This window comes from Lissotriton helveticus, chromosome 10, assembly GCF_964261635.1.
Source record: "Lissotriton helveticus chromosome 10, aLisHel1.1, whole genome shotgun sequence".
Classification (NCBI taxonomy): Eukaryota; Metazoa; Chordata; class Amphibia; order Caudata; family Salamandridae; genus Lissotriton; species Lissotriton helveticus.
The window spans coordinates 1,163,871,721-1,163,888,491 of record NC_136071.1 but is presented as its reverse complement, the minus strand read 5'-3'; the positions used below and the strand labels follow the sequence as shown (position 1 = coordinate 1,163,888,491).

Below are 16,771 nucleotides of genomic sequence, written 5' to 3'. Positions count from 1 at the left end.
CCCACACACCCACATGCACCATCCGGCTGTCCTAAAAAGATCTCCGATAAAGAGACCCTTCGGGGGCCCGTAGGGAATTGCAGCGCCGGCCCTACGAGGAGCAAACGCCCGATGATGAAGCATGACACCCCCAGGGGTGTGTGAGGGCAACAGAGGACGAAATATGTTTTTTCACTCCTTGGGTGGGCCCTGTATACCTAAGGTTTTGCTTTCCTTTCCTATTTCTCTCTTATACCCCTTTGAATACACAGGTGACTTTTTGCACCCGCGCGTTTCAGGTGACTAATTGCACCAGACGCTGAGGAACAGTGTCCTATTTTTTGTTTTGATATTGATATAGGAGCATGGACACTGGACCTTAATAGCTCCAGGGTCCCCCCTCTCTTTTGTTGATACATCACTCGCTTTGACATCTATTGTGACATCATTCACTTTGAGATCTATTGTGACATCACTCGCTTTGAGATCTTTTGTGACATCATTCGCTTTGAGAAGTATTGTGATATTACATGCTTTGATATCTATTGTGACATCACTCGCTTTTGGATCTATTGTGACATCACTCACTTTGAGATCTATTGTGACATCATTCACTTTGAGATCTATCCTGACATTACTCACTTTGAGATCTATTGTGACATCATTCACTTTGAGATCTATTGTGACATCACTCGCTTTGAGATCTTTTGTGACATCACTCGCTTTGAGATATATTGTGATATTACATGCTTTGATATCTATTGTGACATCACTCACTTTGACATCTATTGTGACATCATTCGCTTTGAGATCTATTGCGACATCACTCGCTTTGAGATCTATTGTGATATTACGGGCCATATGTATCAACTAAATTCGCATTCGCAAAGGCCGAAATTCACAGAATTTCGGCCTTTGCGAATGCGAATTTGCTACCTGGTATCTACCTGGTATGTACTAAGCAAAATCTGGTGCAAAATAAGGAATCGCAAAATTTGCGATTCCTTATTTTGCAATTGCATTTAAGGAATTGCAAATTTTGCGATTCCTTAAATGCAATGTACGAAGCAAAAAAAAATTGCAAAATGTTCTTAAGGAATCGCAAAGTACCACCAACTTCTAGTTGGTGGTAAGTTGCGAATTCCTTGAAAAATGCACATTTTTGCATTTTTCAAAGTGCCATGTGACGCACATACATGCCCATGGGGCATGTATGTGCGCCACATGTGCACCCATGCATATTTCAGGGGTGCAACAGGGTGTCCTTTGGACACCCCTGCACCCTTGAAATTATTCACAATTTGCGATTAGCATACTGCGTATCGCAAATTGAGAATAATTTCCCATTCATTCCTATGGGCCTACTGGCCCATAGAAATTAATGGGAAAGTATTCCTTAATTGCGATTCGCAATTTGCTAATCGCATTTAAGGAATTTTAAGAAATCGCTAAAAAAATGCGATTTTGTACATACATACCTATTTGCGATTTTCAAATAGCGATTTCTTAAAAATCGCTATTTGAGAAATGCAAATGGGTATCTTGATACATATGGCCCTACATGCTTTGAGATCTATTGTGACATAATTCGCTGGATGCCTCTTAAGGCCCCAGTGACATGCAGTAAATTACTGATGACCCTCAACTGTTTGCCGTTGCCCTAAAGAAAAGCAGATGGGGTCTGGGTGCAAAGTGCCGAAATGCACAACCAAGAAGCCACCATTCTAAAGCTGGTGTTCCTCTGCAGAGGCAGTTGTGCCCACATGGGTACCTAGATGTCCTGACACCGTTGCCATGCCCATCCTGGCCAGACATTGACAGGCAATGTCCTATCATGAAAGTTCTTGATTTCCGCTGGGGTGGTCTGCATTTGGTTAAGACAGATGGTTTGCCATATCATTAGGCCTGTCTGCAAAAGGGTCCTTCCCAATCACTCGCTTTGACATCTATTGTGACATCATTCACTTTGAGATCTATTGTGACATCACTCGCTTTGAGATCTTTTGTGACATCATTCGCTTTGAGAAGTATTGTGATATTACATGCTTTGATATCTATTGTGACATCACTCACTTTGAGATCTATTGTGACATCATTCGCTTTGAGATCTCTCCTGACATTACTCACTTTGAGATCTATTGTGACATCACTTGCTTTGGTAGCTATTGTGACATCACTCGCTTTGACATGTATTGTTATATCACTTGCTTTTACATCTATTGTGACATCACTCGCTTTGAGATCTATTGTGATATCACTCGCTTTGACATGTATTGTGATATCACTTGCTTTTACATCTATTGTGACATCACTCGCTTTGTGATCTATTGTGACATCACTCGCTTTGACATCTATTGTGACATCACTCGATTTGAGATCTATTGTGACATCACTCGCTTTGAGATCTATTGTGACATCACTCGCTTTGACATCTATTGTGACATCACTCAATTTGAGATCTATTGTGACATCACTTGATTTGAGATCTATTGTGACATCACTCGTTTTGAGATCTATTGTAACATCACTCGCTTTGAGATCTATTGTGACATAATTCGCTTAAAGATCTATTGTGACATCACTCGCTTTGAGATCTCTTGTTACATCACACGCTTTGAGATCTAGTGTGACATCACTCGCTTTGAGATCTATTGTGACATAATTTGCTTTGACATCTATTGTGACATCACTCGCTTTGAGATCTAATGTGACATCACTCGCTTTGACATCAATTGTGACATCATTTGCTTTGAGTTCTATTGTGACATTACTCAAGTTGGGATCTATTGGGACATCATTCGCTGGATGCCTCTTAAGGCCCCAGTGACATGCAGTAAATTACTGATGACCATCAACTGTTTGCAGTTGCCCTATAGGAAAGCAGATGGGGTCTGGATGCAAAGTGCCAAATGCACAACCAAGAAACCACAATTCTAAAGCTGGCATTCCTCTGCAGAGGCAGTTGCGCCCCTTTGGGTACCCAGATGGCCTGACACCGTTGGCGCTGCCCATCCTAGGCAGACATTGAAAGGCAATGTACTATCAGGAAAGTTCTAGATTTCTGCTGGGGTGGTCTGGATTCGGTTCAGCCAGATGGTTTGCCGTATCATTAGGCCTGTCTGCAAAAGGGTCCTTCCCAAGGTTACCAAAGCTTTACTACATTTTTAATTTTCTCTCCACCCAAGTTTTCCTTCAAGTCTCCTGGACTCTTCCTCTCCTTCACCATAGTAATATTCCTGATTTACAGCTTGAACTATATTATTTTTTAATTTTACCAAAATTTCTAGATAGTCTAGTATTTATTTTTCTAGACTGCAAAACTAGAGTATTTGACTAAAAAGAAAAGCTCTGAATAGGTTGAGAGGTGAACTCTGACTATTAACAAGTAAGCTGGCTTAAGGATGTAATGCTTTCGTTTTTTTTTAAATCAGGTTTTTTAACAGAGCACCCTGGGTCTCTGCTGGATGTGCCCCCCAATACTAGGTGCTCCCATGTCAGAAGAGGCAGAATCATTCTGGTGAGCTTCAAACTCTTCTCCAACAGAACAAAGAGCATCAATGAAGTGCTGAGAACTGAGGTCACAGCTCTGAAATGTAGCCACGCCCCATGAAACACCACACAACATTCTTACAGCAGGGCAATTCAGTGTCCTAGTAGATGTCCACTAAGTTGCAGGATCAAACCAGTGAGAGAACATCTCATTAAGTAAGTGCGTCTTAAGGTTGAAAACATAGCTACGATTGATGCGATCGGTACCTGGCACCAAGACCTAGAGGTGTGAAGGGATCACTGCACCCCTCAATCGTCTGTCTTTTACTTCTCAATCGTGGGACCGGATCCCATTTTTCTTCCTTGCATCTCCGCCCCTTGGGAAATTTGTTATACCACTGCCTCTTCTGTGCATTAATATCTCCATCTTAGAGACCTGAACTTTACTGGTGAAAGTAGGTGTCCATGAGTCGAATGAGCATGCGGCGACACATGTAAGAGCAAGTAAACAAAAGACTGGAGAACAGCACACGTATTTCCCAGACTACAGGCCGCAGGAACTCCAGGAAACACGGCCTTACATTAGCCATGCCCGCCATCCATCTTGTAGACATGCCGAGGCCTCTCGCTGGCGGAGAGGAATCGTCGCATGGCAGGTGATTATCTTTCCCTTGCGAGCGCGTCGAACAAGCCGACGGGGAAGCAATCAATAGTGCAAGATGGATCGGGCATGAATCAATGTGGCGAGAGACAACGGGGGGTGGGACAGTTCGAGCACTGGACGGGGAGAGAAAAGGTAGAGGCAGACAACAAGGAAAACAAGAGTAACAACAAGAAGAAAGATGGCGTCTTGACCTGTTTTGCCTGAGCTGGTGTTGATGGCGCTGGCGGTGATGCAGGAAAGGGTGGTCTTGGCGGTGTCCTTGTTGGCGGCGGACATCCGCTGCTTGCTTTTCACAGCTTCCTGCGCTTTGAGCTTCTTGGCATGCTTCGTCCCTTTGTAGTGGGCCGCGGCCTGGCTCTACAAAGGAGAACAAAATGAACCACAAAAATCAGGCTCATTTCACAACTCTTTCTATTGAAGCAAATAATGCAGGACCCCCGTTCATACCCTTTTCAATAACGGGGAGCAGTCTGTCCCCCCTCCTATACTGCAGCCTGAATGCACTTGATGGCAAGAAAGCATCTTTCCATCACACACTGGAGAATGGGAGAAAAAATGGACTCCACCTGTCTCTTGAACCCCACCATACCCCTATTTTACTTGCCTTAGTTGGGAAACAAAACCTATTTCAAATTTGTGAAATCATTTCAACTAGATTCAGGCCCTGATCTAGAGTTTGTTGGATGGTGGACATCCTGTTCATCTTATTACAAGTCCCATAGAATATAACACACTTGTAATAAGTCAGATGGGATATCTGTCATGTTTGTGACTGAATAACCAATCCGGCAAACTCTAAATTAAGCCCTTAGTCTGAGAATTTGGATAAACAAAGCACAGGGTGCTACTCTGTGAGTTATTTGGACAGAAGATCGGAAAGCAATGATTTTCCAATAGACTTTCACCAGCACATCTCTCCATTAACACATCCCCAGTCAACATATACATTTAATCACCCTACATTAACACTACTTCTCCTAATGTCAGACTCATGATACAGGACAAGAGTCAATTGGAGAAGAGGAAACTACAGAGGATTGTGGAAAAGACCCTGAGGTGAAGACGTGTAAGGGAATAAAATCATCCTCTGTGAAAATAAGTTGCGGCAAACTAAATAGTGATTAAAACTAAAATGCGCCTTTTTACTGTCAAATTAAATGATCACAACTTTTATTTTGTGTTAACAAAAGCATGGCTGTATATCCATTTTCAGTTGAGAAAACAACAGGAGTTTGGAAAAGAAAGTTCAACTAGTAAGATTTTCAAACACAGAAAGCAAGACCAAAATAATAAAAGCTTACCTTTATTAAAAAAAGAAAACTATATATATGTATTCAATTGGCCAGGCAGGAAAACAATAAAGTAGAATTCATTCTGTTCCCAAAGGAGAGATAGTCAAGTTCCATACCAATGGAAAATAAATCTATATGGTATTTTGTGTAGTAATCTACTTTTTGCCTACATCTGGAATGAAGTCATACCGAATGAGAGGCAGCGTTCGTCTACTACATTCATTCCCTTTGGGTTTCAAACTTCCAGTTCCACCGGTGTAAACCCTTTGCTTTATTTAAATTTAACACAGAACAGACTTGTAATAAACTAAACCTTTCAGATCTCGCCCAAACAACCAGAAGTAGGTTTGCGCTATACAAATACAACATGCATAAATACATACATTTACACATACACATGCATTCATACATACATAAATACATCTTTCCTATCACTCCATGACTGTATGCTTGCCTTTGACCCTGTTCTGCTGCCTGTTTGGCTAGGTTTGTGCTATACAAATGCCACATACTTAAATACAACTGCACCAACAAAATTGATTATGTCAACACACACAATACTCGCTCTCTGTTGTGACTGGTAAATGCAAATTCCTGGGACAAAGTGTCTTAAGGCTCAGCCTAGCCCTTGACTAATCCATGGAGACATGTTGTTGGAATATCTGCTGTCATATTTTCACCTCCCGAACACATATCCATTTCCAACTCCTCTAATATTGGCTAAGACATTGGTTGGAAAATAAATATTCTCAGTACCCCAATGAGCTCCTCTTGCAAAGAGCTATTATGCCCCCTGGTTCACCTCCTTCATGCAGGACTTTTGGACTATTTCGTAACTTTATAGCACTTTTATAAACACAGTGAGTAACCTCTTTATATTTGAGTATTTTTGCTTTATATGAGTGTTTTTACTGTAAAATAGGAAAAGTAATCCAATAATGACATGTACAGCTCAGAAATGTAAATTTAGTTGTTCATGTTCCTCCGAATTAAGTTTGCAAGAGTGGCAAAACAAAAAAAAAAACAAACAAAAAAAAAAAAGGAATATCTGCTGTCCTGAACTAATGCTAATAAAAACAGCCTTAAGGTGATGTTTACAGGAAAACGGAGGTAGGAGGGTATTTTTGAAAGGTAAGCATGGCATTTTTGGAGAAGAGGAAACACTATTGCCCCAAAAGAAGTGGAAATTGCTTTTTGGGGTGATAGGTACTTTCGAGGGAAAGGAAGGAGACTTTGGTGAAAGAAAATACATTTATTGAGAAGTAAATATTATACTTTAGAACGAAAGTTGAGAAAAATGTGCATTTTGAAGGTGAAGTACAAGCAGTACAGGCCACAGTTTTGCCAGCGAATTCTAATTTTGCAGAAGGTTGATAAAAGTATTGAGAAACAACAAGAGAATTTTGGAGGAAAAGGCACCATTTTATAAAGAAAAAAATAAGAGGGGCAGATTTACAAGCCCCTTACGACAATTTTACGCTGTCGTTCCGTCACTTTTGTGACGCAGCGGCAGCGTAAACCATGCGCCACTTTGCACCTTATTTTCAAAGTGACGCATCTAGGGCGATGTGTCACGTTGTAAAGCCCTGCGTCACATGAAACCTGCGTCAGGTTTCATGTCGGCGTTCTGGCGCAGGGTGGGCGTTCCGGCGCCGGAACACCACGTAAACGTGACGCAGTGAAAACTACAAGATTTCACTGAGTCACTTTTACGGCCATGTTGCGTCAAAACCCTGCGCCTGCTTGAAGCAGGCGTAAGGCGTGACGCACCATGTTGGACATAGGCAGGGTTGTAACAGTGCTGGAGTTGCGTCGCGCCCGCAACCAACTCCAGCAATGCGCCAACCTTACGCCGGCAGATGCAACAAGCATCTATTTATCCTTGCGCCATGATGTGCCGAATTGTAAATGCGGCGCATCTGTGGTGGCGCAAGAATAAACTTGCGTGACACATCTTTCCTGGCGCATCCCTGCTGATTTGCAGGGATGCACCTGGAAATGTAAATCTGCCCCAGAGTGTTTTGGGGTTCAGAAAATATGTTTTGGAGTCGAAGAAATGGTGGGTGAAGGCAGAAGAAATGGCAGGTGAAAGCAGAAAAAAGGGCATGTTATGCAGCTGTAGGGATTCTGGAGCAGACATGAAGTAATTTTGAAACAGAAGGTACAACATTTGGCAAAGGAGATGAGCATTTGGGTACAGACTAAAGGCCATTTTATAATGGAAGGAAGACATTTTGCAACAGGAGGGAGGGATTTTGGAGCAGATGGAAGAACATATAGTAGTAATTGTAATTGAATTTCTATAATGTTCCATATTTATGACGAGGGGCAGATGCACATTAGTGGGCGGGTTCAGTACCCCACCATGGGGAAGTTCTTTTTTGGAAATGTTTTGGAATACAAAGTCTCCAAACTAGGAAATGGTTTGGTGTCATGCATGAGTGGTGAAGAGTGGAAGGGAGTGGGGGGAGTTTTTAACTGAAAGGAAGACTTTATGGAATAGAAGAAACAACATTTAGGAACTGAAGGGGGAATTTTCAAGAAACGATAGAAGAACATTTTGGAGCAGAAGTAAATCATTTTGAAAGGATTAGGACTATTTTGAAACAGAAGAATAACAGTTGGGGGCGAAAGAGAGGTAAATTATGAAAATGAATATAAGAATTTATAGTAGAGCATGGGTATTCACCGTAGGACAACAAGGTTGGATCCGAGTCAAAGTTTCAGATGTACCACTGACTATTTTAATGAGTTTTTTATGTTAATTGCTGGTAGGTTTATCTTAACACACACACACACACACATATATGTATGTGTGTGTGTGTATATATATAAAGAAAACTAAAAGAAACTCATTAAAATAGTCAGTGGTATATATATATATGTGTGTGTGTGTGTATAGTATATATATGTGTATATATATATATTTATTTATTTATTTATTTATATATGGACCTTTTAAGATTCTGTATATGAATATATATATATAGAGAGAGAAAGAGAGAGAGAGAGAGAGAGAAAGAGAGATAATTTTTCTGGATCTGTTTCTTCCAGGACTAACACTGGACATCCCTGTAGTAGAAGGGCAATATTTTGGGATAAAAGTCGTACAGTTCTTGATGTGTAGGGAACAATTGAAGAGAGAAGATCACAGTACTGGAATGAATTGTTTTGTGATAAGCAGGAAGGATATTTATGAATTGAAATAGCAATATTTTAAAAGATAAAGAAACCTTCCTAATATTGGGGAAGGGATATGTTTACAAGAAAAAACATAAAGCTCCTTTTGAAAACAATTTTTAAAGGCAAACTCTTTCTGAGAAGATTAGGATATGAAATACACAGAGCACATTCTTTCAGTAAGGATGACGTTTAACAATGTGACTACCAAATCCCCACTCTGGCTCCCCAACATCAGCATCTTCACTGCCAAGAAGAGCTTTCCCAGAACCTCATTAGTGCCTCAGGACATGTAGAGCTAAAACAGGGATGCACTAGAGACATTCTGGGCTGGGATTCAGGAGAACTCCTCAGCAGAAAATTGACATTTCAGAGCCAATGAAAGCTCTTGGCACAGGCTGCGTGCGGACTTGATGCGGTAAGCCAGAAAAGAGAACTTAAATTAGTGAGGAGCTCAGAGCTTCAAAATGCTAAGCTGCATCATCCAGTTTGGTCAAAAATAGTTCTACGATCCAATAAAGCAGAAATTATGCCAGAAGGGCCCTTATTGAAAAAGTACCGGACAAGGACACCTTGAGAACCGCTCAAAATAAAACAGCCAATAGCAGGCATGTCAATCAGATCAAGCTAACAGCCAACATCAGATGGGAAAAACACAAACCAAGTTATTAGATGTCAAGAAGCAAAACTATGAATAAATTGGCAATAATGTGAGTTATAAGGGATAAAGCCCCCCCCCCCCTGCTGTACATTATAAGGATATTACAAGTCACCAAGGAACTCCATAACAATATAGAGGAGCGGGCCAAAGGCCAAGTTCCCTTATAAGGTTATGGAACTCCAATGTGACTTACAATAGCCTTATCATGTACAGCCAGGAGTACTTTATCTCATATAATACATGGTCACCCATCATCATCTTTCCCACAAACCACTTAAAACCTTGGTGCATAAAAGAGAGAGCATGTTTGCAGAAACAAAGAATAGATCTCCTAATGCATATTAAACACATCAAAAACCTGGTAGATATTTGTTGAAAAAACATATTAGAAACAACTTAATAAAAGTCAGTTTTAATTAAAAAAAAAAATTTTTTAATAAGCTGCAGTAGTTCAGAATGTGTAGAAACATTCAGGAATATTCTAACTTTTCTATAAATATCTACGGAATGCGCAAAATAAACATGTTCTTTCTGCTAGTAACTGTAAGATAGAAACAAGCACTTCCAATGCCATCTGTCTCGCCTTTGGGACCTTATATGTATTTAGCACATTAGCCTGGGTGCTGAAACATCTACTGTTCTTTAACATGGAGGGAAAGTAAGCAGTGTAGCAGGTATAGGAACACATGGAGAAAAATATTGTCTTTCAGCGGGAAATGGTATATTATATTATATATTCCAAAGCTCTGTTTTTAATATAAAATCAGGGCCTTCGGTGGTGATATCACTGAAAATACAAGATTTGAAAAAAATATTATTGTCTACGGGTGCTCGTGGAAGACAATTTCTATGGACTGGAATCTAGAGAATTGCTAAGTGATTCTGGTATTTTATTGACCTCTGCTGGTCGTTTTCTATCAAGAAAGTTAAATAGAGGCAGTTGCTAGAAAAATACAAAAAAGAAAGTCCCTCAGCAGAAAGCAATTCTGGTATTTTACTGACCTCTACTGGTCGTTTTCTATAAAGGCAGTTGAATGGAGGCAGTTGAACAGAAAAAAAGTCCCTAAATGGATGCAGTCAAGTCCTAGGGCTAATCTCCAGAGCCAACAAAGTACATACACTTATAAGTATATACTAAAGTATATACAAGAGTTCTCAAATGCTCGACCTAAAAAGGAAATTAGAAAGAAAAACAACATTCCATTTTCAGTGCTTTAAACAGCTGCTCAGTGATATCACCTGCCTTTCCCATCAGCTGCTGCCTCTGGTAGCAGGCATTGTGATGTCAGAACTCGACTGTAATAACTTATTACAGTTCAGTTCTGACGACTTTCTATATAATGATGACTCGTTGTGTCAACAATTGTGGATTATAAAGAAATTAGAGACAGCAGATTACACAGGGATTGCAGAATCCCATGTATTATTCAGTGCTAATCACTCAGGTTTTTTCAGCCAACATTTGTGGTCACAGTTAATATTTTGTGTAGTTCCTAAGTGCTGTAATCGTCAGCAAGTGTGAAGCTTGCCAACACTGCAAAGGCTTGTGAGCTAAATTTAAAATGTGCACATCCTTGGCTATAAAGGTAATATAGACTATATTAAGAACTATAGTAGACTACGCATCACGTTTTGAAGGAGAGGATATCCCAGCTGGACTTAATTTGCGAAAAGCAAAACACTTTATTTTTTGTTAATGCCGAGAACGAATTTCTTTGTCCATTAGCGGCTGCCCAAAGCGTAGGCGGGGGTCGCCATGAGATTAGCGTAGAAAAAACAAATGTATTGCAAAACCTATGCTCGTGGTAGAACAGGCCCAAACTTCTGAGAACTGGGGGAGGTTCGAAAGTTCATGCAAACACTGGGACATCTGGAGAGCAACCTTTGAAAGGAAGTACTTCCGGCACACCTGTTATTCCTCAGCAATGCTTACATTTGGGGGCAAATCGATTCGGAAAGCAAGGAAAGGCGTGTGTGAAGATCAAACAGGGATCCCTTTGTAAACAGATTTAATCTAAGATATAAAATGACATCAACTACAGACGGCTCTAGATTTCACATCTCCATTCAGGTCCATCTCCTGCGAAAACACTTTAAAATCCAATAAGCCTCCATCTCTCCTGCCCCCCCCCCTCCTCCTCGGCTCTACTGCCCCAGCTGGATTCTACTACATTAGGCTAGAGGGCTGCTTTCTGGGATGAAAGGCGTGTCATGACCCAGCCGTATCCCTCAGGCAGGGGCGGCTCTAGGCTCACGGTGGCCCTGGGCAGGGAGCGTAGGTAGGGGGCCCCGGAAGAGGGTGGCGGGGCGGAGCGCGGAGGCCAGTGAAGAGGGAGGGGGGGGTTGGTGGGGGTGAGTTCAGGGTGTTTGGAACTGGAACAGAGCCGGAGGCCGTCAAATCCTTGGCAGGGACCGCCACGCAAATATGTTTCCATCCTCAGAGGATTGTTATATTAAGGATATATATTGGCGTGGTGGCCCCTGGGGTTTGGTGGCCCTGTGCAGGTGCACAGCTTGCACATGCCTAAGGCCGCCCCTGCCTCAGGGCTGCATTGTAGTATTGTAGTCCCCACCACCTGCAGTGTTGGACTGATTTGTACAACTTTGCTGGGCTGATTTTACATTTTTGACTCCTCTCTCTCTTGACATTCAAGGATAGTTGATGACCGAACTGTGTTAGCCACCTTTTTTTTGTTCTCTCCCTCTCCGATGCACTGTTTACTTATTTTTCGTGCTGTATTTTTTTATCCCTGGTTTGCTTCCTTACTGCCTGCCCATTATGTAATGCAATTTCCTTCTGTTTTTTTTTATTTTTTTTTTTACATGTATTATGTAAAGCGCTCTGATACCTACGGGTCAAGCTAGCGCTATATAAAACTTTTAAAATAAATAAAATAAATTGATTCCAGTTGGTATCAGAGACCCTACCTGTCCTTCAAACTCCCCCGCTTACCCCCTGTCCCTCATGTATTACCTCTCAGCGCTCACATTATTATTATTTTTTCCTTTATTATGTTCCCGCGTCGGCAACCTTGCTGGCCGCTGTGTGGCAGCAGTTTGTTTTTGGCTTGTCCTTTAGTGGACATTTTTCTGGATTTCAACTATAAAGCCCTCTGTCTTCCGAGACAAATAACAAGTTGGATAAAATCTATAGACAGTGAAACAGACATGGGGCCATATTATCAAGAAGGGGCGATACATTATCGCTGCTGTTATCGACAGGAAACTGCCTTGTGAATTCCCATAGAAGTCCAGGTACTGATGTTAACCTGGGTTTCTTTGGGAATTCACAAGGGCCTATTATCAAGCCCATTATCGCCGCTTTAGCGGCAATTTCCTGCCGATAAAAGCGGCGATAATGTATCGCCCTTTCTTGATAATATGGCCTGTGGTCCCTATGGCCTGGCCCGCCTGTTTCACTGCAATGCCACAAACATACTGCCCTCAGGCACTACAACTGTCTGTAGTATCTATAGTGCTACATTAATGTGGATGTAGGTAGACTCTTTACTGCACCCCCTTCCCCTGCACCAGGGAGCAGCAAAAGGCCTCAAAAATGCCCCTGTTGTTGGGTGATGATGGCACAGAAAACACATTTAGCCTACATTTCAGAATAGGCTATTGCCCCATGATTTCTTCTCACTATCAGTGTCTGCCCTGGCATCTCACCCTTCTTCGTCTATAGCCAGATTTTTTTAAAAACATATATTTCTAAAACGTTACATCCATGGGCACCATGGCGCTAGGAGAAGTCGGACATCTTTAAAAAGAGAAAGCAGGCGACGTAGCAAAGGAGAAATAGCTTCGGTTGTTTGTGAAACTCAAGATAAGAATCAATTTGGCAAAAAGTCTCAACGGTGGGTCCTTTCAAAGTGATGGTCCCGGAACCCTGAGGGACCTGCCTCCCAAGCGCTCTTGCAGGTTTCGAGGCACACTCAGGGGCATCAGGGATCCAGAGCTTGTGGTGCTGGCGCACACATGGTGAGGGACCAGTGAGGACATCTGGCTTCGGCCACTGTGATAGATTCCTGGAGCATCCAATGGGATGTGTTGTCGTGAGCCATCTGTTTCAGAAGTAGGGATGGAGAGATCAGCGGGCATCTGACACCTGGCCAGCCTGATGGAGCCTCAAGTCAAGCCAAAGAGACATGTTTTTGGTGGGTGTTCATCCCATAGACCTGAATGGAGTGTATTCCTACTGTCTAAGCGGGTGATGACGTCGGCAGGGAGGAGTGGCACCCAGCTGCCCTGTGAAGAAATGGGAGGGGCATCTTTGGGTCTTCCTCAGGGCAGGGCGCATGTTCCAAGTGTTCTCAATTTGGGTGGCCAAAGATCTGTTTATGCCCTAAGGAATTTAGATGTCTCTCTTGCCTCTCCCTTAGTTACTGTCTTCTCACCACATCAGTATATTCATGTCTTTTATTACATGTTATTGTGTTTCTTGATCTGTAAAACGCTGGCATGGCTTCAAGGGAGCCTCAGAGTGCTTCAGGTGGAGGTGAGTGTTGAGCTGGGAAGGGTAACAGCAGTGTGAATGGGGGGGTCAACTGACACACGGGAAATTAGTCAGTATCAGGTGGTGTGCTTGATAGAAGAGAGGGGTTTTCAGACTTTTGTTGCATTTCCTGAAACTCATTTTAGGGCCAGAAGTCAACAGAAAGGAAGGGAATCTCCACACCCCCTCTCCCCTTCTCTTTTCTCTGATGTAATTATAACACTGGGGTGGATACATCTCTCTGCCATACCTTACCTTGTCTTTTCTCTAGGGTAATTATAAGGCTGAGGTAGATAAATCTCCTAGTAGTTGAGTTGCTACTGTCACTGGCAGCGCTGGCAGGGACAATGGGTGGTGCAAGCTGCAGTGGCCTTCTTCAAAAGCCCTGACACTTATCTTTTTTTTTACAAATTGAGCACTGCTGGTGTGATAAACATTGACCTCCTGTAATTGTCCGCAGGACAATTCCGGTAAAACCTGATGTACTCACCTGTAAATGAGACCTGAGGGAATCTCTTGTAAATGCTATTATCATCATAAGAATTCAGACCCAGAGGTGGCTCATATGAATGATGCCAAGAAATAGAATTTCTATCCAGTGCAGCCCATGTCCTGTAGAATCCATTACTCGAAATCTGAATTTTATGGCTGATGAACACGTGTGCTAATAATGGGGGCTGTTGGTGCATCTGTGACTCACATAAGAATTCTAGGGGCTCATATGTGGAAAAAGTCACTCAGTTCAGCACAGCAAGTCATCTTGATGTCTGAACTGCGTGACATTGTAGGAATGCACTGAATTTAAGGCAATACAGCCCATTCCTGTCCTTTCCTCTGCGCTGGCGCCCTTTGGGCAGCCTACTGCCAACGCAGGCCCCCATGCATTACAGGAATACAAGTTGTTCACCACAAGTCCAGCAGCAGCTCCTCTGCTAAGGCAGAGAAGCATCACCTCACTGCTTTTCAGCAGTGTAAAAAAAGTAAAATAAAATGATTATAACACAATGGTATTATCATTTTATTTGTCCCTGGTGAGGCCTGGGCTGCTCACGGAGAAGGGAGGAAAGCAGTTTGGGCACTTTCTAAGTGCTTTACGGTTTGGCGGGCCGTCTTGTTTATGGCCAAACAGTCATGCGCACTTAGCATGTTCTCCACCGGCTGTATTGGTGACAGCAGCGTCATGATTGGCTAGGGGAGCCTTTTTGATTCCTGCTTCAATTCCGGGACTCATCTGGAAGATAAGCAGAGGAGAGATGACGGAGGAGTGACGCTGCCTTGAAGAGGTAAGTGTATATATTTTCTTCAAGACTCGCTGTTACATCTTTTCTAGTGTTTCTCATGTTCTGCTCACTGCTCGCTTTCTCGATTTATCTTTGTTGCATCCTCCACCTCTTCCCTTCTTCACTGTATCTGCCAGTCTACTCCCCATCCACCCCTCTCCAGTGGAGAATCACTTAATCTCCCTGTGACTACCAAAATGACTGTGTCCTTAACTAGTGCTCAAGAACTAGTGTTGATGAATAAGTGCTGGTGCTGAGCAGCGGAAACTACAGGCTCAAATTAGGCACTGCCCCTCTCTCTTTCTCTCTCTCTCTCTCTCCCAGCATCACCTTCCTCACTGCACACTGAACCGGAGGCTTGAAATGTCACCATTAATGACCTGGTGAAAGATTTTCCCAGAGCTGGAACATACAAGCCTGCTTATTGGCAGAGAGTGGCTAGTATTGGTGCCGCAGGTGCAGTGGCACTAGGTCCCAGAGCTCTGATGATGAGTCACTTTCAAGATACTCACCCATGCCTACAAATGCCTCCACAACACCCGACCCCAATACCTCAACGAGAGAATCACCTTCCACGTACCCAAGAGAAACCTCCGATCGGGCAACCTCATCCTTGCCAAAACACCACGCATCCGCAGAGCCAGAACAGGGGGAAGATCCTTCTCCTACATCACGGCCAAGACCTGGAACGAGCTCTAGATCGACATCAGACACGCCCCCACCCTGAACTCCTTCAGGAAGGTTCTCAAGACCTGGCTCTTCGAATGAACGAATCTGCGGTCCGCCCACCCCAGCTACTTGAGACCCTCATGGGTGAGTAGCGTGCTTACAATTCCCTGATTGAGTGATTGATTGTACTTGCTCACCGATGAGCAAGTATACAGAGAAGAGCTGCGGGAGACGTGAACACCGGAGGGCTTACCGGCGAGGGACATAGAGTCCTGAGGGGGTGAGTAGGCTGCTGGGAGCTCCCTGGGTCTCACCAACCTTGATCCCTCGCCATCTGAAAGACAGGGGACCTAGAAAACGGCTGCAGGGAGGGAGGAACAGTGCTCATTTCAGCCCACCTGACCCCAAAATGGTGGTCTGAACCCCCCACACAGGATATTTCACAGCAGACTCCCCCGAAGTGACTTGGTGTAAGGGAGAGTTTACTGAGGCACCCTGAATGGTCTTAGAAGGATTTGAAGAAGGCCCAGGTACCGGGAGACAGGGTAACACACACAGCCCTTGCCTGACCCTAAGATGGCCGCCATGAGCCACTACTAAGTTCTACCTCGAGGAGACCCGCCATTTCGGACTCCAAGAAGGACCTAGGCACACACCAGAGTCACCTCTCTTCAAGCGCGACGGATCCCCCACAACACAGAGAGGGATTTCCTGGAGATCTGAGCAGCCCGGGACTCCCTGGCGGTGGGCAGTGATCGCATCTATGCCACCTAAAATAGCCGTAACCAAGGTGTCAAACTACTTCAACCGGCGGAGAAAAAACAGGTGGGCGACCAGGAGAGTGTTGAATCTGGAATGGCGCTGACCAAGGAAAACCTGTTAGCGTACCTTTCCCTGACTTCAAGACTGAACTTAACACCTAGGCCATAACCCCCCCGGCCTGACCTCAAGTTGGCCGCCTCAGCTGGTCTCTCCATGATGCTCTACCACTCCTGAACAAAAGAACTAGTCATCGACCTGATCTTAACCACATTCCTCACCTGACCTGGATCCTGCTCTCCC

The 16,771-nt window shown here is 43.3% G+C and overlaps 1 protein-coding gene across 2 annotated transcripts in view; it reads right to left on the bottom strand.

Annotated features, from left to right (window-relative positions):
- Positions 1-16,771, bottom strand: part of ZNF385D (zinc finger protein 385D) — a 492,120-nt gene that overhangs the window by 167,323 nt on the left and 308,026 nt on the right. For both annotated transcript variants that reach the window (XM_078663994.1, XM_078663993.1), the window contains one exon: positions 4,324-4,489. In XM_078663994.1, coding sequence (XP_078520120.1) covers positions 4,324-4,489 — 166 coding nt within the window. The remainder of the gene's footprint in view (positions 1-4,323; positions 4,490-16,771) is intronic.